This window comes from Tupaia chinensis, unplaced genomic scaffold (genome assembly GCF_000334495.1).
Source record: "Tupaia chinensis unplaced genomic scaffold, TupChi_1.0 Scaffold148698_1, whole genome shotgun sequence".
Lineage (NCBI taxonomy): Eukaryota > Metazoa > Chordata > Mammalia > Scandentia > Tupaiidae > Tupaia > Tupaia belangeri.
This window is the reverse complement of record NW_006208547.1, coordinates 1,777,055-1,800,145: the sequence shown is the minus strand read 5'-3', so window position 1 is coordinate 1,800,145 and position 23,091 is coordinate 1,777,055. Positions and strand designations below refer to the sequence as shown.

Genomic DNA, 23,091 nt, shown 5'->3' with positions numbered 1-23,091 from the left:
TTCCTCTTCCAAACCTGAATGACTACCAGTTCCTACCTATAGATGAGGTTATTCTTTTTCCCATTACCTGAGTTCTTTCTTCCTACATCTTCAATCTTGTATTAGAATGCTCCCCTATATAGATTAGAATTAATTGAAGGGTTCTTTGTCAGTCTCCACTAGAATTCTGCCAATATCCAACTGCTGAAAATGAGGGAAAAGTAGGGCCAACCAGATGGCATAGTAGTTCAGGTGACCAGTTCCCAAACTGTGCCGTTCTAGTCCTAGACCCTGCAGCTTAAAAACACGCTGGACTCGTGTGTGCATGCCCAAGATCTCGAGAGGAATGGGGATTATATTGTGGTGTGGTCATCGCTCCTGGCGGATTCCTTCTCACTTTCCCTGTCTCAAGTCTCTCAAGCGAGCATATGTGTGTGACCTATAGCAAATTTTTTTTTTTTTTTTAAAGAAAGGAAAAAGAAAATGAGGTGCAAGTAGAAGAGAGGAGAGAGGAGTTCTTAAAAAAAAAAAAAAAAAAAAGGAAAATGTATTGGCACACAAGCCTGCAGGTTAAGGATAAATAGTAACACAATTAAGTCCTATATTTCCACTTAAAAATACAAGGATGGGGGCCAGCGGTTTGTGTGGTGGCTGAGGTGTTGGACTCCCACACAGCTGACTGTGGTTCAAGTCTTGGACCTGGCAGCTTGAATATCATGCCTGGTGCCTGTGTGTGCATGCCCAAAATCCCAAAAGGAGAACAAAGAAGGCACTGAGGCATGGTCATCCCTCTTCGGGGGTGATTTCTCACTTTCTGTCTCTTTCCAGTAAATGCATTATGTCCTATGGCAAAAACCTAAAAGAGGGAAAAAGGAAAAAGTGTAATTGCCCACTCAAGTATGGCCTCTGACTTGTTTCCCAAAAGTACATTATACAAACGGGAGAAAAAAGGAACAATTGTAAAGTGGACAAACCTACAAATACCTCAGCCAGGCAATCTTGGTCAACATCAGCAACGATGTATGTCGGTAGCGTGTATCCTTGACATGATGTGATAGAAATGGCACTTATGTGTTCTTCCCCAAAGGTCATAATCCCAGTCTAAGAAAACATCCAGTTCCAAAGGAGTCTTCGTACACTATCTAATCAGTACTAACCAGCATTTATCAAGGTCATCAAAAACAAACTGGAAGAACCCGACAACTAAAAGTAACGTGGCATCCTTCATGGGCTCCTGGATCAGAAAAAGGACATTAGGTTAAAATTAAGGACATTTGGGGGTCCAGACAGTGACAGTGATGAAATGTGACTCTGACCCAGGTGGAAGGTTCCAGGTTCATAACCAGAGACCCGAGTATAGCAGGGATACTTAGAACTGCGATCCTATGACTGAGGCTGGCTGGAGCTGAGGCTGGGTGTGGATCCATGTCCACCCTGTTGGGATGCTGTCTTCTAGTCTCTCACTCATGCAAGACGTTTAAAACAAAGAAAAATTTTCTTTAAAAAAAAAAAAATCCCTGAAAAAGTTTCCATTTCAGTTGAGGATAATATATAAATTTGCAAAATGGTAGTAACAGGGGAAGCTGAGAGCAGATATAAGGATTCTCTATACAGTCTTTCCCATTTTTTCTAAAGCCTGTTATAAAAAAATTGTCTTTTTAAAATAACATAAAATGCCAGAAGGAAGTAACTCAGATTTCTTACAAATTGTATACTCTGTTGCTTGTCTTTACTAACACTATGAGTAAAATGGGGATTTTTGTTATCACTAGACTTCAAAATTCACTGACAGTAGTAGTCAAATTTGGCAACATTTTAGGGGTACTCATATACTCTAAATAATATAAACAAAGGATTACTATTTAAAAAATCATACTGGTGGGACTAGCAAGTGCCCTAATGGTTAAAGCGCTGGACTCTCACATGGCAGACCATGGTTCGAGTCCTGAACCCAGCTGCTTGAAACTCACACCAGGCACATGTGCTTGGTACCCAAAATCCAGAGAATGGAGAAGGGATTACGGCGTGACCACCCCCTCCCCACAGAGGGTGAGTTCTCTTTTTCTGTCTTTGGCAAGCACACGCACCCTATGAAAAAATTAATCATATTAGTTTCTGAGCTAGCAAGTGGCACAGAGGTTAAGGTGGCTATATCCCACATAGCCAACTATGTGGTTCAAATCCTGAGCCCAGAGGCTTAAAAAACACACCAGGAGCCTGTAGTGTGTATCCTAAATCCCAAGTCAACAGGAGAGAAGAGACTATGGCACGGACATTCCCTCTGGGGGGTGATTTCTCACTTTCCTCCTCTCTCTCCCCCTCTCTCAATAGGGCGTATGCATCCTATAGCAAAAACTAAGAAATACCTAAACTAATTCCATTGGTTTCCAAACTTACTTTGAAGAACGTTCATCATGGCTACAATAAATCAGTCTACAAAGCTATTTAAAATCATAAATTTTTAGAGCTGCAAAGAACCTTGGATATATTCTACCCCACCCTCCTGATTTGATTAACAAGGATTAACAAAGCAATTGTTTGCTCAGTGTCAATCTACCAGTTAGAAATAACTGGAAGTCCAGTCTTCCAACAAATCTGAATCTTCTCCTAAACTGTAATTCTGTTCGGTTTACAGATATGTCTTAGAAAAACATCTGATACTTTTAAAGTGGCATTCTAATATCTAAATCTTTTTAAATTTTATTTATTCATTCATTTATTCATTTTAATTTGACCAGAGAGAGAGCGAGCGGGAAAGTGAGAAAGCAAGCCACCAGGACTGGGAATCAAACCATGGTTGGCCATATGGGAGTGTCCAACACCATAATCACCATGCCACTTGCTGGTCCCCCTAATATCTAAATCTTTAAATGTGTTTTATGGATGGGCAAGTAGAGTGGCAGGAAAGGATTGGGAACCTTCCAATGTTAATAACTCTGTACTCACAGAGTTGCACAGTAAGTTTTAAAAAAAAACATTTTTTTATTTGCATTTAGTCCAAATATAGTATAGATAACTGAAATTATAGAGCACATAAATTCTGAGTGGTATACTACTTATAAATAAATTGTACTTTCATTTTTTTAAAGAATCATTTATTTAATTCCATTTGTTACTATTTTTTAATTTGACCAGACAGAGACAGAGACAGAGAGAAAGGGAAAGCGAGAAAAGCAAGTCGCCAGGTCCAGGACTCGAACTGATGTCAGCCATGTGGGAATCCAGCACCTTTAACCACCATGCCACCTGCCAGTCCCAATAAACTGTATTTAAAATTCCACTACCATGCATCAGTGAAATACTGGAAGAGTTGTTTCTATCACACCAAAAGAAATGAGGAAAGAAAACATCGAGATTATGCACTGGTTAAGTACTAACAGTAGAAAGCAAAGAAGATAAACTTGAACCTGTCAGTTTACTTTGGACTGTAAGAACATTTTAGTTCCTAGAGCTACTAAATCTACTGGGTTGCTGGGAAAATCATTACACACTTTTGCGTTTAAAACACACACACACACATCATGACTTTCCCACCAATCACTAAAACCAAGATAAAGGTAAGCCTAGAAGACTTAGGTCCCAAATACAATGAACTGGCTTCCAGGTATGCAGAGACATAAATCCTCCCTTTAGGAGATAGACTTCTGATGATGCCACATGTGGGGCAACCAGATGGTTCTTAAAGGCGGTGCCCAGGACATGGGCCAGCTGTGTTGTATGTGTTCTACTGGCTTTGACAGCACAAAACAAATCCTTTAGTTTCTCCCATTGGAATAAATACTTTTGAGAGCTCAGCAATGGTCAATACAACATCCATACTCACTGTCATACTAACCACAAAAGTTATACTGACCCCAAGAGGCACTGTACAGACTGTTAGAAAAGCACTCCTGGGACCAGCCGTTAGCGTAATAGATATGTCGCTGGACTCCCATGTAGTCGACCATGGTTTGAGGCCCAGACCCGGTGGCGTAAAACTCATGCCAGGCACATATGCATGTGTGCCCAAGATTCCCAAGAGGAGAATGGAAGGCGGCATGGCCATCCCCACCTGGGGGGTGATTTCTCGCTTTCTGTCTCTGTCTCTGTCTGGGAAGCACATGCAACCTATAGCAAAAAAGAAGAAAAGAAAAGCGCTCCTTGGTACCAAGACTGAGGGATCAGGAAGGCTGCTCCACTCCTTGCTCCTGCTATGCAAAAATAAACACACTGGCTCTTTCTCTTTTGATCTAAGTTTAGTACTAAGACATGTAAAGCAGTAAGCTCATTGGGATGGATAAAGATTAGGATAAACTGTTATCCGCCCTCTCTTTAGTTCTCCTACTTAATTTAAATGGCCAGCTAGAACAAGTGATGTAATCTATCTGTACTTGAAAGATAAGTCAATCAGGAAATCCATAATACAGTGAGCAAAACAGTTTTTTGGCAGGCAATATATATTTATATATAAAGATAAAATGGAAAAAAAAAACCACAGAAATGCGTGAACAATTTTTATTGAAACCCTCAAAGATTAAAGAGGACCAAATGGTGAGTTTGGGTACCATAACAGAAAATCTCACCTAACTGTACCATCATTCACAGGAATGAACAAACCCAAACACGACAAAATTCAAATTCTCATGTAATTGCTACAATGAATGTAAATGAACTAATCATTTTATCATAACTTTCCTTTAATCATACGAAAAAGGGAATTTACATGGCATAACAAAAGATATGCAAAACTTAATGAAAACACAATTCTCTTAAATTTCTCAAACTTATCTTTAAAGGATGCAGAATGCACTTGAAATGATTAAATGACTTAAGCTGATTCTTTTTATTGCAAACGGTTTTTAACATCAGCTTAACCCCCATGCACAGTATTCAAAAAAGAACACAGCTTTTGAATTAGAAAGTTCACTTAAGTTAAAATGAGGAATTAAGTACTAAAATTAGGGAAAGGCTGGGTTTCTTTTGAAAGGAATCTTCAAGTACCAATATGTATAGAGAAAGAATACTAATTTTGGTTACATTTTCCCCCTTACTGTTAAATATACAAACTATAATACCTTTCAAAATAAAATACCCACATAAGGTAACTTTAATATGAAATATTCAAATCAGAACTTGGAAAAACATTAAGCAAGAAATTTACTGGGCCAATAATGTCTCAATTTATGATCATTCGAACATTTGGTTATGTGCCTCCTCTTGTGGAGTTCAGGTTCTCTCCCTTTGGTCCCCACAGTTAGCATTCAGCTGGTTGTACTCGAGACAACCTGTAATAATTTCATCTAGAGGAAAAACATCTTGCAATACAATAACAGACCAAGAGGAAGAGAAGGTAGGTGCTCTTGAGAAAACTTAAATGAGAAAAATACAAAATCACCAATTGAAAAGAAAAAGATTTTTCCCAAAGGAATGCTGCACCCATTTCCCTTAAGATTAAAAATCCAGGTTACAGGAAGGCACTGGGCTGTACTCCTCCCCATGAATAGATTCGCGACAATATCTGACATGTACTGCAATCAGCCTGCTTGCTGGGTGATTCTGTGATACTTCTTACATAGAAACCTAATATAAATTAAACAAGTTTGGATCCATTTATAATGTAACTAGTTTTATAAAAATATCCATAGTTGCTAATAAAGCACCAAGAAAAAGAGAACCTCAGGGAAAGGACTCCAATCCCTCCTACAAGGTCACCCTTTTACAGTTTTCTCTAATAGGATCACCAGAATGACAGTCATCTTCGACATGTCCTACTTATGTGGTAACTACACCCAAATGCCAGTTGTTATTATAAATAGTTTAAGAGACATGTTACAAGTTTTCATGGCTTACTCTTAAAAAGGTAAAATAGGTGCAACTTTCCTTCAAGGAAGTCTATTTTATAATATACCATTAATATTTTGATGTTCCCTTCAGTAAACACTGATATAACTACACTGGGACTACCAAAGAACTGTGAAGTAGCTACGATTATCTACAAATGCTGTATTTTTTTCCACTGAAATACAGTATTTGTATGTTTTAAGAAAACATTGTACAAAAAAAATTATATAAACGAAAACCTCAAAGAAATGTCACTAGGTTGAAGTTGAAGTGACGAAAGACCATAGGAAATGAAAACTTCTCTAACATGATGTAAACATAAATGGAGTAATGCAAAACAATTAAGGTGTTCAAACCTACTGTATTGCTATTTCCACCCTTAACACATCCTCTACAAAGCTTTCTCCTTTCAGAACAGTAATATAAGGGGCAGTTCATTATTTTCATAACCTTATGCCATCAAATCAATTAATACAGATGCTTGACACATTTAATTATACAAAATCAATTTGTTTCAAGATACAAAATTAATGTTGATATGTAATTAATGAAAAAAATAAGATGTTAAAAAGATAACTATAAGAATACCCAGATATATGCTGTATTCCCATTTACATAGATCTGATCAATAAAACATCAACACATTCACTTAGATACTGATTTAATCCATGGATCAAGGCCATATTTTCAAAGTATTTTAAGGATGCCAGGACACTGCAAAAGCTGGAGAAAAGAGTTGAGGAACAGTATATGCTTGCTAAACAAGAACTATGTTTATTTAGCTAGTGAATACCTAGAGTAGTAAATTTTTACTTCATGATAGCAATCAGGCTCGCAAACACCCAGAAATAGGAATTAAGGGTTTTAAATGTAGTTATAAAGATCATAAAAAGTCTGATTAGACTGAGGTACATTTACTCAAAATTTTGAGATTCATTAAGTGGTAGCAAACAAAATAATTCCTCAGACAAATGCACATTTTTCAGTATACATATTATTGGGGAAGGAGGGGAGAAGAATGTGCATTAACTGGTGAAATCCACCAAGCTGCATATCAATATTCTGTTACACCAAACAGTTTGAAGACAAGGGAAATGTTCTAATATAATTTCAGATTATGTTTCATTTGGCTAAAATAGAGCGTAAGGTTGCTTTGCCATATTAAAAGTTTACTACAATAATTTTTCACATAAACATTTAGACTTGAACTCTGGGACTAAGTATGGCATGATTATTTTGCTTTAATCTGTCAAATAGCTAAAAATCGACAATTTAAAAACTACACAAAGAAAAAGTTGAAGCAGTGTGACTCTTACATCATTGAACCACTTCTAATGGTTAACTGTTAGTATTTAACAAATTCAAAGAGTTAATGAATCCTTGCATTCATTCAGTCTTCTGTGCCTTAGCTAGGATGCATAATTACAAAAGACAGCAGATACTGGTAAAAGCTTCAGGACAGAAAGTGCTTGACGAAGTTACAGTTCTCAAGTGTGTTTGGTGAGAGTATAAGGGCAGATGCGCTGATGAAAACCATTACAAGAAGAGTCAATTTTGTGTTAAAGTGTTCAAAGATGTCACCTTAAGCAGAAAAAAAGCTTTAATAATGTCTTCTTTGACTTATTAGGCATTTCCAGAGTCTATATCATTAGTGTTGTAATTTTAACAGGACATCTCTGTATGATTATTGTTTGTTTCGATTTCTCTCCTGAAAGAAAAGCATAAAAAGAATTATAACAAAATACTAACATTAATTAAAGATTTAAACTATATGCACATATAATATAAATCTTCATACAAAGTTCTTCAAATACTAATTCATTAGTTAATAACAATTTACTATTACCTCTACATACAATAGTAGAGTGATTCCACAGAGCATTTAAAAAAAAAACAACTCTAAATATGTAGTCGACCACAGTTCAAGTCCCGGACCCAGTGACTTAAACTCACGCCGGGCACGTGTGTGTGCGTGCCCAAGATCCCGAGAGGAGAATGAAGGAGTGGAGACTGCGGTGTGGCCATCCCCCTTGGGGGCTGATTTCTCTCGCTTTCTGTCTCTGTCTCTCTTTCTGACAAGCACATGCCCTATAGCAAAAATCCTCTCAAAAAAAAGTCTTCTTTTTTTTTTAATCAATTTGAAAACTATTACCTGTTGCCAGTATAGGAGGAAGGGTAAATAATTAAAGTGCATCAAAGTTGGATTAGAATTTCAGTATTAAATTAAAAATATTTTGAGTCACTAATTTTCCCTGTATCTTATTTGCATATTCAGCATACTAAAACTCACATCAAAAAAGTGGATACAGGAGCTAGATCCCACAAGGTCAATCACAGTTTGAGTCCCAGACTCTGCAGCTTAAAAAACACACCAGGTGCATGCAGACCCCAAATTTGAATGGAATGGAGAAATGGAGATAGGACTGCACTGTGAAATGTCCCACTGAGGTGTGCTTTATCCTATCTGTTTCTTTGTCTCTCTCTGATGAGTGTGCACTCGCTCTGGCAAATAAATAAATATCAATCATGAGTGTTAGGTACATTGAACTGAAGTGTGTTTTATCCTATCTCTATGTTTTTTTCTCTCTCTCTCTCTCTGATGAGTGTGCACTCACTCTGGTAAGTAAATAAGTAAGTAAGTAAAAAAATAAATACATGTCTGTCTGTCTGCCTACCTATCTATCTATCATGAGTGTTAGGTAGATTCAACTGACTGCTGGCTCACAAAACAACTGATAGAAGAAATGTAATTCCTTGTATCTAAAATAAAAACTATTTAACCAAAGTTAAAACTGAGTAATGTTCTCATGTTTCTTATCAATCACATATTTGTGTAAATTTATTTACTTCTTCAGAGAAAAAGAGGGAGAGACACCTCCAACCAGGTCTTCAATACCACAATCTACCCCTAGAGTTGCAGCTAGTCAGGATCCAGGTGAAACATGAATGTGCCAGAGGGTATAGGAAAACTCTGGCATGTGAACACAGGACCTTCTAATCTGGCTTCTGCTTAGCAGAGCACTGTACTACTTCTGTGATGTTGTGGCTTGGCCCAAATTATTTATCTCTAATACTGTCTCTGAAAATACATAACTAACATTGTACATGCCACCAACTAAACACATCAATTACTTTATACCATACTATGTTAATATGTAACCCAATGATTCCCAAACTTTAAGAATGGAAAGTATCAGAATCGCCTAGATAGCTTGTCCAAACAGATTGCTGGGCCCCACAACTATGAAATAGAACCTGTGATTCTGCATTTTCGATAAGTTCACAGGTGATTCACAACTGCTGGTCCAGGGTCCACATTTTGCAAACCATCAGTCTTTATAACAAACTGCATTAACAAAGTGTTGGATTTTTCTTTTCTTCATTACTTCCATTTCATTTTTTGCATGAATAATGCATATTCTAAAATGAGTATGAATCACACTTTGCAAATAGTCAAATTAGTTTCCCACCATTCTTTGACACCATCAGAACATTTTATTTTAAATTTTAAGAAGAACCTCAGGACCAGCAGATGGCATAAGGGCTATGTCGCTGGACTCTCATGTAGTCGACCACAAGTCGAGTCCCAGACACGGTGGCTTAAACTCACACCAGGCGCCATGTACATGCATGCCCAAGATCCCAAGAGGAGAATGGAGGAGAAGGGATTGCATTGTGGCCATCCCACCCTGGGGGGTGATTTCTTGCTTTCAGTCCCTAGAGAGCACACACGCCCTATAGCAAAAACCTCTCCAAACAAAACAAAACAAAGCAAAGCAAAACAAAACAAACCATCAAGTTCCCTATTACTAAAGTTCTTTCTTTTTTATTCTAATGTACGGCTAGACCTCAGATAACAATATTTAAGGAAGAAAGTGGATTAAATATTCCAGTACATAATAAACTTATTTTATAAAAATACACAGAAATTAAAATATAAAACAAAAACAGACATAGAACAAGCTAGATTAACCACATTTCAAAAGGAAAAACGAAACAAAAATCCACTATCAACAAAGGAAAAAAATAGGCAAAATAACCTAAATACAAAGCTAGAGTCTAATCTTACAAAGGCCCTTAATGTTTTTATAAACCAGCCAAAACATAAAGTTTAGTAGTCAATTAAAAGAAAAAAAATAGACCTGTGTGACAAATTTTGCAGCATGCTCTAGCAAGCTAGAAAATACACATAGATGAAGGAAGAAGAGGAAAAGGCATACTACTCATTCTTCCTATAAAATGACTAATCACAACTAGAGAAATTCATCAGCTCCCTAAAGAGTTCTGGAAACTACTGGGGGGAAAATGCTACTCTACTTAAGGGTAAGAACGATTTTAAAATGCAGATAATGTATAACATTGAGGATTGTGTATGATTTAAGTGCAAGTTCTGGATGCTGTTCCAGCTTGAACTGTGATCAACGATGCAGTTAAAGTGAGTACTAAAATATAGATCACCGTGTATTATATCTATATTCTTAACGCATAACTTTCAACTCAATGGATGAAAAGAGGCAAGAATAAGAAAAACTCCATTGATTCAAAAGGACAGAAAGAGTGGGGGAGTGCTTGAAAAAATCTGGATGAATTAGGAAACACAAAATAATAGGGTAGAAAGAGAACACTTGTTAGCATTTATACATTTGTATCAGGAGTCACATTAATATGGGTTCTTCAATGAAAACAAAATAGCTGAGAACTTTAAAAACCCCATTAGAGATAATTTACAAGAAATGAACCTGAAATATAAGAACAAAGAAAAGTAATCAATGGAGGGACCAGCAGTTAGCATGGCTTTGTCACTGGACTCCCATGTAGTCGACCGCGGTTCTTGTCCCGGACCCGGTGGCTTAAACTCACGCCGAGCGCATGTGTGTGCATGCACAAGATCCCGAGAGGAGAATGGAGGAGAAGGGATCGCAGCGTGGCTGTGGCCATCCCCCCTGGGGGGTGGTTTCTTGCTTTTTGTCTCTGTCTGGTGAGCGCACGCGCCGTATGGCAAAAACCTCTCCCCCCCAAAAAAAGAAAGGTAATCAATGGAGACATACGAGTAACAACAAAACAAATGAACCAATACTATATTAATATTAAACAAAATGGATATAAAGTTAAAAACCATAGTGGGACATTAAAATGGTGACTATATACGAAATAATGAAAAGTTTTTAAAAATCTGAAACAATACAAAACTGTAACTATATTTAACTTTTGAAAAGTTCTAACAATACAAAACTGTAACTATATTTAACTTTTAAATATATTTATAGCTATCAGAATTACAAAGTGACAAATTCATAATGATAGCAGGAGACTTTAACACATTTTCTTTAGTAACTGGTAAAGACAAGTTAGAAAAAAATACAGACTGAATATACAGAATACAGAAAATAGACAGTTATAGGGTATATATTCTACCCAGGGACACAAAAACAACTACAAAAAGTGACTACGTTTCTGATCAGAAACTGAATCTCAATCAATGTCAAGGAATCAGTATCACATTTTCTGATACCAATTTTAGAAGCAAAACATACAATAAGGAAAACCAAATCCACAATCTGGAAATTCTAAAACATACTTCTAAATATCTCCCTTTAAAAATAGAAATTAAAAAAACTCTTATATCAGATAATAAAAGTACTATGTCTAACTTTCCTTAAAACTTAAAAATATGTGTGAATTAAAAAAATAATAATAAAGCTTGGACTGGTTCTATGGTGTAGAAGTAAAATACTGTTCAGAGGAAGCCGGATCCTACATAGTGACCAAGGTTCAAATCTCAAGGTACACTGCCTAGAAAAACATGCCAGGCACACTCATGAGTGAACAAGCTGAAGGACTAGAAGAGGGGTACTGCAACATCATCAGATCACGGAGGGCAGTTTTTTAACTCCAGCTCACTTTGTCCATGTGCCTACACATGCTCTATTATGAATACAGAAAAAAGTCAAAAACAAAAAAACAAGGTCATCACCCAACTCAATATATTAGGACATGAGTAATAGTAAGCCCCCACATGCATACCAAAAAGGTAAAAGAATGAATAGACAAAAAAAAAAAAAGAAAGAAAGAAAGAAAGAAAAGAAAGCTAAAAGAAAGGACACAAATTAAAAATGAGTGGAGAAGCTGGCAGGTGGCGTGGTAGTCCCACATGGCCGACTGCAGTTCGAGTCCAGGACCTGGTGGTTTACTTTCACACTTTTTCTCTCTCTCCCCCTTCCTTGGTCAAATTAAGTTAAGTAAATAAAGTTAAATAAAATCATTTTTTTAAAAAAAGTGGGTGAAACTATGGGAGTTGAGACAGAACAGAAAAATCTTTGAAAAAAGTGTTTTCTTTTTTTTTTTTTTTTGAGAGGTTTTTGCTATAGGGCGCATGCGTTCAGACAGAGACAGAGACAGAGAGACAGAAAGCGAGAAATCACCCCCCAGAGGGCATGGCCACGCCGCAATCCTTTCTCCTCCATCCTCCTCTCGGGATCTTGGGCACGCACGCACAAGCACCCGACGTGAGTTTAAGCCACCGGGTCAGAGACTCGAACCGCGGTCGACTACGTGGGAGTCCAGCGACATAGCCATTACGCTAACTGCTGGTCCCAGTGTTGTTGGTTTTTTTTTTAAAGCACAAATAATATTATGAAAGACTGATTAACATTAAAATAGTGCTAATATCAATATTAGGGGCTCTGGATTCCCACATGGCTGTTCGAGTCCCAGACTCGGCGGCTTGCTTTTTCACTTTCTCTCCCTCTTATTCTGACCCTCTCTGGTCAAATTTAAGTAAATAAATAAAGACAGATAAAGTAATTCTAAAAAAAATGTATAAAAGTTACTGGCGCCAAAAGATATATTAAAATGAGCTTTATTTCTATAAACTGCAATTAGAAAATAAAAACTGAAACTATAATTTCATTTTCAAAACACTGAAAACATAAAATACTCATTTAACAAAAGATATACAACATGGGGACCAGCAGGTGACTAATGGTTACATCCCCGGACTCCCTTGTCCACTGCAGTTTGAGTCCAGAACCTGGCGACTTAAAACTCATGCCAGGCACATGTGCATGCGTACCCAAGATTCCAAGAGGAGAATAGAGAAGGGATTGTGGAGTGGCCATCCCCTCTGGGGGTAAATTCTCGCTGTCTTTCTGTCTCTCCAGTGAGTGCATAAACCCAGCAAAAAAAAAAATCTCTCTTAAAGAAAAAAGACACACCATACAGGCTCTCAATGATGTAAACAACAAAATTCCCCTGAGAAAAAAATGTCTGTCTTCCCAAGTAGACCAAATTCTACAAAGTAAAGGTTATTCATCTTTGATGTTTTACTAGTAACCTTTAATACTTACATCTGTTGAATGAATGAGAACAGTTAAGAACAAGCAGGATCCAATGGTATGGAGATACAGGTTGACTAGACTCCAGAATACATACTAGAAATTTCTTAGGAAAAAAAGTATTGGGTAACAAGGCCTTTCAAAAGCCAACAACCAAAGGAATCCACATGCAACTTTATTTTAGAGATCACATATTGGACTCTTTATAATAAAATGAAAATAATTATGTTCTAGGCTGTTTTTCACAAGAATTGTTCAGCACTAGGTTTCTCAGTATAGCACTCATTTTTTAAAAGAATTATTTTTTTATTTCACTTTACTTATGTATTTATTTGTAATTTGGTCAGAAAGGGAGAGAGAGAGACAGAGAGGTGGGGGGGAAGAGAAAGAGGGAGAAAAGGAGGGAGGGACGGAAAGTAAGAAATCAAGTCACCACGTCAGGGACTTGAACCGTGGTTGGCCGTGTGGGAATCCAACTCCCTTAACCACCACGCTATCTGCCAGCCCCCAGTGTAACACTTTTTATTACAGATTATACAGTTCTTTTTCAATTCCCTCATGTTTATTCAACTGAAACAGAAAACACTCAATACTAAAAGTATTAATTGTGTAAGTTACTGCAGCTGAAACATCTTTAAATAACTTTTTTGAGTTTCTGTCAAGAGACAGTAAAGTCAACTGTACTCAGTTATTTAGAGCACTGGGCCAGCTCTGTGGCACAGTGGTAATACCTACTTAAGAGAAGCAGATCACACATGACCACACCATGTGGTCTCGCCACAGTGATCTGGCAATTTAACCTATTTCAGCCTGAAATACGGAGATCCACATGCAGAAGAGCCCGGGATTCCATGTCTTGGATGAAGTGGATCACAACATGACCATGCTCCAGAGTGTGTGTTTCTCTTTCTCTCACATGCACATAACCTATCATAAATATTTTAAACTACTCCAACTTTTTTTTGTTGTTTTTTTTTTTAAAAAAGGAAAATTTAGAGCAAATATAGTACAATTTGGCTGGGAAGTCAGCCCATCATGTGGTAGTTAGGGTGGCTGGACCTGATGTAGCCAAATGCACAGTTAAGTCCCAGACCTAATGGCTTGGAAAACACGCTGGCGTGAACATTCCATACCTGAGGGTTCCTTTCTCTTTCTCTCTCCCCAGCAAACACACAATCCCAAAATTACTCCCAAAAAGGTAAAATAAACTTAAATTTAAAAAGCCTGGTGGGGATTTTCATTAAAAGAACAGTGTCTAGTAAACAGTATTTAGTAGCTACAGACTGCATAAGCAGAATTTTATGCATAGCGGACCAGAAGATGGCATAATGGTTTCACCACTGGATTCCCAGGTAGTTGATCACTGTTTGAGTCCCAGAACCAGCAGCTTGAAACTCACACTGGGTGCATGTGTGAGTGTGCCCAAAATCCCAAGAGGAGAATGGAGACGGGATGGTTGCATGGCCATAACTCTTGGGGAATGATTTCTCACTTTCTGTCTCTCTGGGAACCACACAGGTGCAAAGTCTCTCTTAAAAAAAAAAAAAAAAAAAAGAAAAGAAAAGAAAAAACAGATTTTTATGCACAGAATTTCAATTTGTAGTAATAAGATGAAAGAAAAAAATGGTAGTAACTAAAGGTTTTACCAGCATTCATATGAAGTTTTAAGGTTTTGGATTCTTTTTCTTTTCTTTTCAGGTTTTATCTGTAGGTCACACTTATTAGAGAAAGAAAGAGATAGAAAGTAAGAAATCACCCAAATAAAGGAGGATGGCCACACCATAATCCCTTCTCTTCCATTCTAATCCTGGGATTTTGGGAATGCAAGCACACGTGCCAGGTGTGATTTTCAAGATGCCAAGTACAGGACTCAAACTGTGCAGTAGGTCATGTGGGAATCCAATGTTCTAACCACAACTCAACCTGCTGGCACCAGGATTCTTTTTCTTAATTGATGGGTAGAGAAAAAGAGAGAGAGAAAACGCATATCTCCCAGTGAAGTAGTCACGCTGCAATCTTCTTCCTTCATTTCTCCATCATATTGGGATTTTGGAAGTGCATGAACACATCCCTGGCACATTTTTCAGGTCACTGGGAGCCAGAATTCAAACCGCAGTCAGCCATGTGGGTTCTAGCTCTTTCTGCAAAAGACATGAGCAACAGGGCCAGCCCAGCATTCATATAATTTCATGTGTAATGGAAAACAATGCCTATCTTTATAAAAATACATGTAATGGCTTAAGTGGCACTTCATTGTACCTTTAATGTGTAGACATAAATATCTAACTTCCCTCTTTAAAAACGAGTTCTCAATACCAGAAGCACTAGCTTCTCAAAGACAAGATTTTTTTTAATGAGCTCTATCCCTTAGTGTCTAAACATGTAGCCTGCTCGCAAATGCCTACTAAATAAAGATTTAATTCATGATTTACCTTTCCAACTTTCTCTCATGTCCTGTACTGAGCTGTGCCTCCCAAATTTTAGTTATTTCAGATTCCTTCAATATATTATAATTCTCTATACTCTGAATGCCTTCTAGACCTTACTATGAAATCCTAAAAACCAAATTCACCCTGACTTTATTTATTTTGGAGAGAGCTTTTTGTTACAGGGCATGTGTGCTCACTGGAAAAACAAAGACAGAAAGTGAGAAATCACCCCCCTGCAGGGATGGCCATGCTGCAAACGCTTCTCCTCCATTCTTGTCTCAGGATTTGGGGCTCGCATGCACACACGCCTGGCCTGAGTTTCAAGCCTTTAATGTATGGACCTTGAACCACAGTCAGTCATGTGGGAGTCCAGCGACGTAACCTCTGCTGATCCCTCATCTTGACTTTATACTTCTAATCAAAATGATATTTACTAGGAAAAGAGTTTTTTTTTTCCCCCCAATTAAATAACATTTTGAGTTTTTCAGTTTACAAATAAAACTCTAAAGATCTGATTATCAAATATTCTACCCAGAACACCACAAATTTAAATCAGGTACCATGATTTAATACGATCATATGGTTTATATCCTATGATATGTGAAAAGGTCTTAAAGTATTGAATAATTGGGGTAGGCAGTTTCTGACATGCTTCCCAGTAGTCTCTGCCTCCAGGAATTCAGGCCCTTACATAATCTCTACCCCATAACTTGACTGTAGGCTGGACCTAATGAATGACCGACTTTTAGACAACAGAATTCAACGTGAAGGTAACATGACACTGCTTCTATTAGGTTACAAGACTGTAACTTCTGTCTCCCTAACTACTGCCCTCAGCTTGTTCACTTGGATGAAGCAATACACCTTGTGGGAATAACCCCAGTGGGAAGGAACTTGAGTGTCGCCTCTGACCAACAGCCAGCAGGAACTGAGGCTCTCAATCCAACAACCTTTGGACTGAATTCTGCCAAGAACTGTGAGTTTGGAATAGCTTTCACCAGTCAAATCTTCAGATGAGACCCGTGGCCCAGCCTTCACCACAGCTTTTTGAGGCTGAGGACCAGCCAGGCTATGTCCAGATTCCTAATGTATAGACATTGGAAACTGTGTATCTTTTTTTTTTTGGAGAGGATTTTTTTTTTTTGCTGTAGGACGCATGCGCTCACCAGAAAGACAGAGAGGCAGAAAGTGAAAAATCACCTCCCAGGGGGGATGGCCAAGCCATAATCCCTTCTTTTCCATTCTCTTCTCAGGATCTTGGGCACCCATGCACACGCACCCACCATGAGTTTAAGCCATGGTGTCAGGGACTCGAACTGCGGTTGACTACACAGGAATCCAGTGACATATAGCCAATATATCAACTGCTGGTCCCGTAAACTGTGTCTTTAAAGCCACTGAATTTTGGAGAAATTTGTTAAGTAGAAAGAGGTAACTAATTTACTAACTCACAAAATACTCATTTGATCCATTAATAGCAGGGCTTTAAGTATGTATTGGGTCACTGGGAAAGTCATGATACATTTTTCATTTCCCGCGACCTAATAGTATTAGCATAAATCCACAACTATCAGGGAAAGTGGCTATGGTATCATTTCCTCACCTCATTAATAATCCCTGAGCAAGCAGGGTGAAATTCATGAGATATTTATAGATGAAAAAATGTTTAAGCCACTCCAACGAACAGGGAAAGTCAGTTAAACATCTTAATTTACTATGAAAAACAAACCTTTTTCCCCCCCAACTTTATATAAAGTGTGTGTGCTCACTGCAGAAGGAGACAGAAGTGAAAAAGCAGCCACCAGGGAGAACAACCATACTAAAATCCCTTCTCTTCCAATGTCCTCTCTGGATCAGGGGCATGCACACAACCATGTTTTTTTCAAGTCCCAGGTTTGGGACTCAAACTGTGCAGTCAAGCATGTGGGATCCAGCCACCTTAACCATCATGCCACCTGGCTGGCCTCTGAAGAATAAATCTGACCTTCAATACCTCAAGTTTTATTTTTGTTACACAGTATTTTCTTTCATTGGACATAGGTATTCTAAATTAATAAATTACATGTAATGTTTAAAATTTTTTTTTAATAGAGATTTTTGCTACAGGGTATATACACTCACAAGAGAGAGAAAAACAGAAAGGGAGAAATCACCCCACCCCCCCCAGGGGAGATGGCCACACCACAATCCCTTCTCCATTCTCCTCTCAGGATTTTGGGCACACACGCCTGGCATGAGTTTCAAGCCATCAGGTCCAGGACTTGAACCACGTGGCCACGTGGAAGTCCAGCAACATAACCATTACACCATGTGCTGGTCCCTAAAATAAGTATGAAAACAGAACTAACTCAAGAATTTAAGTTCTTAAAACCTAAAACATTTTACAACCACAAAAATTTTTAAAAGGTTTTGCCACAGGGCGCTCACCAGAGACAGAGATAGGGAGGGAAAGTGAGAAATCACCCTCCCAGGGGGATGGTTACACCACAACCCCTTCTACTCCATTGTCCTCCTGGGACTTTGGGCATACAAACACATGTGCCCAGCATGATCTTCAAGTCAACAGGTCTGGAACTCAAACTATGTGGGAGTCCAGCCTGAACCACTCTATCACGTGCTTGTCTCATAACCACATGTTAAATAGAGGTGTGCCTGGGTACCGTGGGAAATTAGATCTAGGATCCCTATGGATACCAAAATCCAGATGTTCAAGTCCTTTATATAAATCGGAGTATTTGCAAATAACCTATACATCCTCCTATATACTTTAGTTCCTAGTATAGTATAAATACTGCATAAATAGCTCTCACACTGGATTAAGGAATTACAGTAAGGAAAAAAAAAAGTGTACACATGCAATTACAAAACAACCATTAGAGGCCTAACTACACAGTACACACCAGCAACAACCAAACACTGTAGACACCAGAGACAGTGTGAGAAAAGGGTGGGAAAGGGCAGAGGGCCAGACACAGGGCAATCAATCAATAAATAAATAAGAAACTAGAAATGGGAAATTAATGATAACATGCATGATTAAACTACTATGCAGTCTATTCTAGATGGGAAACCACATTTGGTATGATGTGATGATGCTTAGGGGATATATGTAAATTAATTAATTAAAGTTTTAGGAGGAAAAAAACACAAAACTGTTTTTATTGAAATTAAAAAAAAAAGAAAAAGAAAGCGTATTTGATGACTGCAGTAAGCTATATACCCCCAGCTAGGTGCTACTTTATAGTATGTTCATTCTTCTCTCTGATATTTATGCCTAAAGTCAGACTTGTGTTCATGCATATGTATATATCAGCTGCGCTTGCTATTGGAAATATTTAGACAATTAGGTTCATTAGATCATCAATTCAATGGGGGAAACAGGTATAGAAAGCAACCATGGATACCAGAGACAATGTGGGTGGAGGGTGGGACACAGCAGAGGGTGAGGGATAGGGAATCAAGGATGGCAAAAAAAAGCAAAATATACAGGAAATAAGAAATGGAAAGTTATTTGTTGATAACACATATGTTGATAAGAATTGACTGAGCCAATATACAGTGTATTCTGGATGGAAAAATCTCATTTTGTATGCTGTAATGATGTACAGTGAATGAATATAAATAAAAAAAAATTATAAGACTCTTCGGCAGCATGAGACATAACACAGCCATTAACAACAATCTGATGAAAAAATAAAAACAAGTCAGTATCATAAAATATTAACTGAAGCATTATCTCTTTTCTCAACTGGCTCATAAAAAATATTTACCAGGACCAGCAGTTAGCGTAATGGTTATGTGGCTGAACTCCCATGTAGTCAACCACGGCGGGAGTCCCAGACCAGGTGGCTTAAACTCATGCAGGGCGCGTGTATGTGCATGCCTAAGATCCTGAGAGAAGAATGGAGGAGAAGGGATTGCGATGTGGCCATCCCCCCAGGGGGTGATTTCTCACTTTCTGTCTCTCTGTCTTTCCTGTGAGTACACGTGCCCTATAGCAAAAACCTCTCAAAAAAAAAAAAAAGTTTACCAGACTCAGAATACACTATTATTGTATTAAAAAATGGAAGCATCTTGACTATTCAAAATACCACTGAATGTTTTTAATCAGAGAATTACACATACAAACACACACTCAAGTTTATGGTACCGAATATATTACACCCTGGACTCAACTATTTTCTAGAGAAATGTACTTCAAATTTACAGGATCAAAACATTTTATATACTGAACTTTCTACCTTTTCATTATAATTAACCTACCCAGCAACAAAGAACTACAACCATACAGCAGTTTACCAAAGGGTAATCAAATAGACTTCTATTCGCGTTATTAAAAAATAAGCACAAAACTAGGGCCAGAAAGTGATGTGGAGATTAAGGAGGCTAGAACCCACATAGCCAACTGAGTGGTTCAAATCCTGGACTAGTGGCTTGAAAGTCATGTCAGGCATAGGAGAAAGAATTGCAACTTGGCCATCCCCATAGGGAGTGATTTCCCACTTTCCTTCTCTATCTCTCTGTCTCTCTCCAGTGAAGCACACACCCTATAGCAAACCCCTTAAAAAACAATTTATGAAACTGCCAAGGTAATGCTTACTACTGTCAGGTAATGCTTACTACTGTCATAGGTATAATTGATGAAGTAATTTCTTTTTTAAAAATTTCTTTTATTTCAATTTCTTTTATACATTCAATCACGTTATTTAGCTTGCAAAGTGAATTATTTCAACATGCGTACATTTCTCACCAGTCGACAGTACTATAAAGTTATCTTCAACAGATAATAACCCATTTCTGTGTCCCATAAATGCTTTGCCTCTCTATTTTTCTCCTTAATGTCCTTCCTCAGACTCTACTCCTTCACCCACCCTCTTCCTACATTGTATCTGGTATTCACAACCATTTACTATGTTTTCTTATCCTTTAGTCATTCAGTTTTGGTCATGAAGTAATTTCTCATATGTTAACACAAACTTGGGTACTGAGACAAACTGGACATATTATCTTAATCAGTTATTTCAAATTTTAAAAATAATTGTTATCAGGTGCTAAAATTTAGTCTTTGGAAATATGAAATAATATAATAAAAGAAGGATACATGACTAAAATGCAGATTCTAGAAAATCAAACTATTTAATAGGAATTTTATTAGTAGTATGCCTTGTTTCTAAATAAGCTGCTGTGCTGCACCTCTCCCCTGGGACACATGTAAATGACACATTTTGAAAATTCATCTCAAAGTTATAGACAACCAAACATTCTAATTATTTCTATGTAGAATTAAAAGAGCTATTAAACTAAAAAGGTTACCTCAGATTATGTTTCCTAATCAATTAGAATTTACAAGAATGAAAGAATATAATAGGACCTAAAAGACTCACATTCAGCATGATGAAAAAATTTCAAAAAAAATTCCCCAGTCAAAAGTAGATTCTATGCTATGTAGATAACTTGAACGTATACTGGACAATACACTCTGCACCTTATTTGTTCATTCTTTTAATTTTTAATTATATTAGCTTCACCACAGAAGTAATGCATACACATTTCTTTAGAAGGCAACTAGTAAGTAAAGATCTGTTATCCTCTAAGTTGCTCTAATGGATTGCCATTATAAATTTAAACAGCATACTAATACCCAAGTATTCTGATTTATAAATTTCAGCACCAGCAATTGCGACTGTAGTAATTTATCACAATAAATCTGTTATATCTCACTTCTTTTCCCCTTCCTAAGAGCCACACTACTTCGAGTTCTTACAGTGGCTATGTTTATGACTTTAAATGAAAGCACTCTTTAAGGTACTATTACTTGATATATCATCTTTAAACAATTATGCTACCTCAGGTGAGAAAATACATACATTTCTTCTCTTTAAATCTTTCCTTAATTCTCCTAACAATCTTTCCTTAATATTAGAACGGAATCCCCCATCCATGCCCTTCTTCACTGATATATCTGACACTCAAGATAAGTGTAATTCTCTATCTCATGCCCCTCTACCCTGAAATAATATTTTACATTTGATTATCCAGGGTTATAGATCAGAGAATTCTGATAGTCTGATTCTCCTTCCTTTTAAGATTTTCTCTTTATCCAATCATTTTTTCCTTTCGTTTCAATTTTAAACTATCCTGCTGGTGACTCGGTGAGTCCATTCCATTTGAAACTTTTTATCTTTTGGTGCTGGAAATTTTTCTCTAATCATCCTTTTCTTTGATTTGTTTCCCCTTGTACTCTTTTGATACCAAACATCTCTTTCCACATTTTTCTCCTTCTATATTTTCATCCCATTCGCTCCACATTTAGAAAATGTCTATGACCTGTGATATGAAGTTCTAGATCATCACTGGATCTAAAATATGAGCCCTGATTAATCTGCCTGTTCAAAAGGTTATTAATTTGTCTTTATACAAATTCTTTACAACTGGTTTCTAATTAATACGAACATTTTCTGGTTTTCTGCTTTTTTTACACAGGAATCCTTCCTAACACCACAAATTACAATTTTTGTGTTTTAAATTTTCTACTCCCTGAATATTTTAGCAGGTGTGCCTTGATGCTGTTCCACCAATTTTTACTTAACATATATGTATTGAAATTACATGTTCAGGGACCAGCAGTTGGTGCAATGGATTGTCGATGGATTCCCGTGTGGTCGACCGAGGTTCTAGTCCTGGATCCCAGTGGCTTAAACTCATGCTGGGCGCGTGTGCATGCGTGCCCAAGATTCCGAGATGAGAAGGAAGAAAAACGGATTGAGGCGTGGCCATCCCCCTAGGGGATGATTTCTTGCTTTCTGTCTCTCTGGCGAGCGCACGTGCTCTATAGCAAAAACCTCTCCAAAAAAATAAATAAATAAATAAAAATTAAGTGTTCGAAGCTAAGAGTGGAGAACCATAGAAATACTAACTGCCAATCCTCCTGGCAGACTGAAGTGTGTCTCCATTAGCTGACACACTAAAATAGAGGGCTTGACATTCTAAGTTTGCTATAAGCAGAGGATATGACAGGTGGAATCCTCCATAGCAGGAGCCTTCCTAGCTGGCAAGGCAAGATGGGGTACTCCCACTGCCAAAGTAACCAGGAGGGGAGACATCAGTCAATAAAAAAGATCCAGCAATGACAAGAGAAGATGGAATTCACTTCCTAAAGTCTTCCTCTGTCAGAAATAAATTGAAGAGTTATTGAAGAGTTTTTTAAAACATGAACATAGAAATGAACGAAGGCTACAGGAACCATAGGTCTTAACATGAAATTTAGGAATAAGAAACTGCTATATAATAGCTTAGGGAAAAAAATCCTTCCAAACTTAGAAAATGCAAAAAGTTAAGTCAGTATAAGCAGTTAGGATGGCTCAATCCCTCATGGCCAACTACCCAGGTTTGCATCTCAGACCAGAAGCTTAGGAAACCATGCCAGACACATGAGCATGTGTGTCAAAAAACAAACAAACAAACAAACAAACCAAAAGGAGGGAAAAAAGGAGAAAAGATTCTAGTGTGCCAGTGCTCCAACTGAGGGG

General features: G+C 37.5%; 1 protein-coding gene across 1 annotated transcript in view; it reads right to left on the bottom strand.

Annotated features, from left to right (window-relative positions):
* Positions 1 to 4,459: 4,459 nt before the first annotated feature.
* The window catches only part of YTHDF3 (YTH N6-methyladenosine RNA binding protein F3), a gene marked incomplete in the record, with an annotated part of 46,209 nt that continues 27,577 nt past the window's right edge, over positions 4,460 to 23,091 (bottom strand). Inside the window, 1 exon segment of the mRNA XM_014585046.1 lies at positions 4,460 to 7,507. Within this exon segment, the coding sequence (XP_014440532.1) occupies positions 7,484 to 7,507 (24 nt within the window).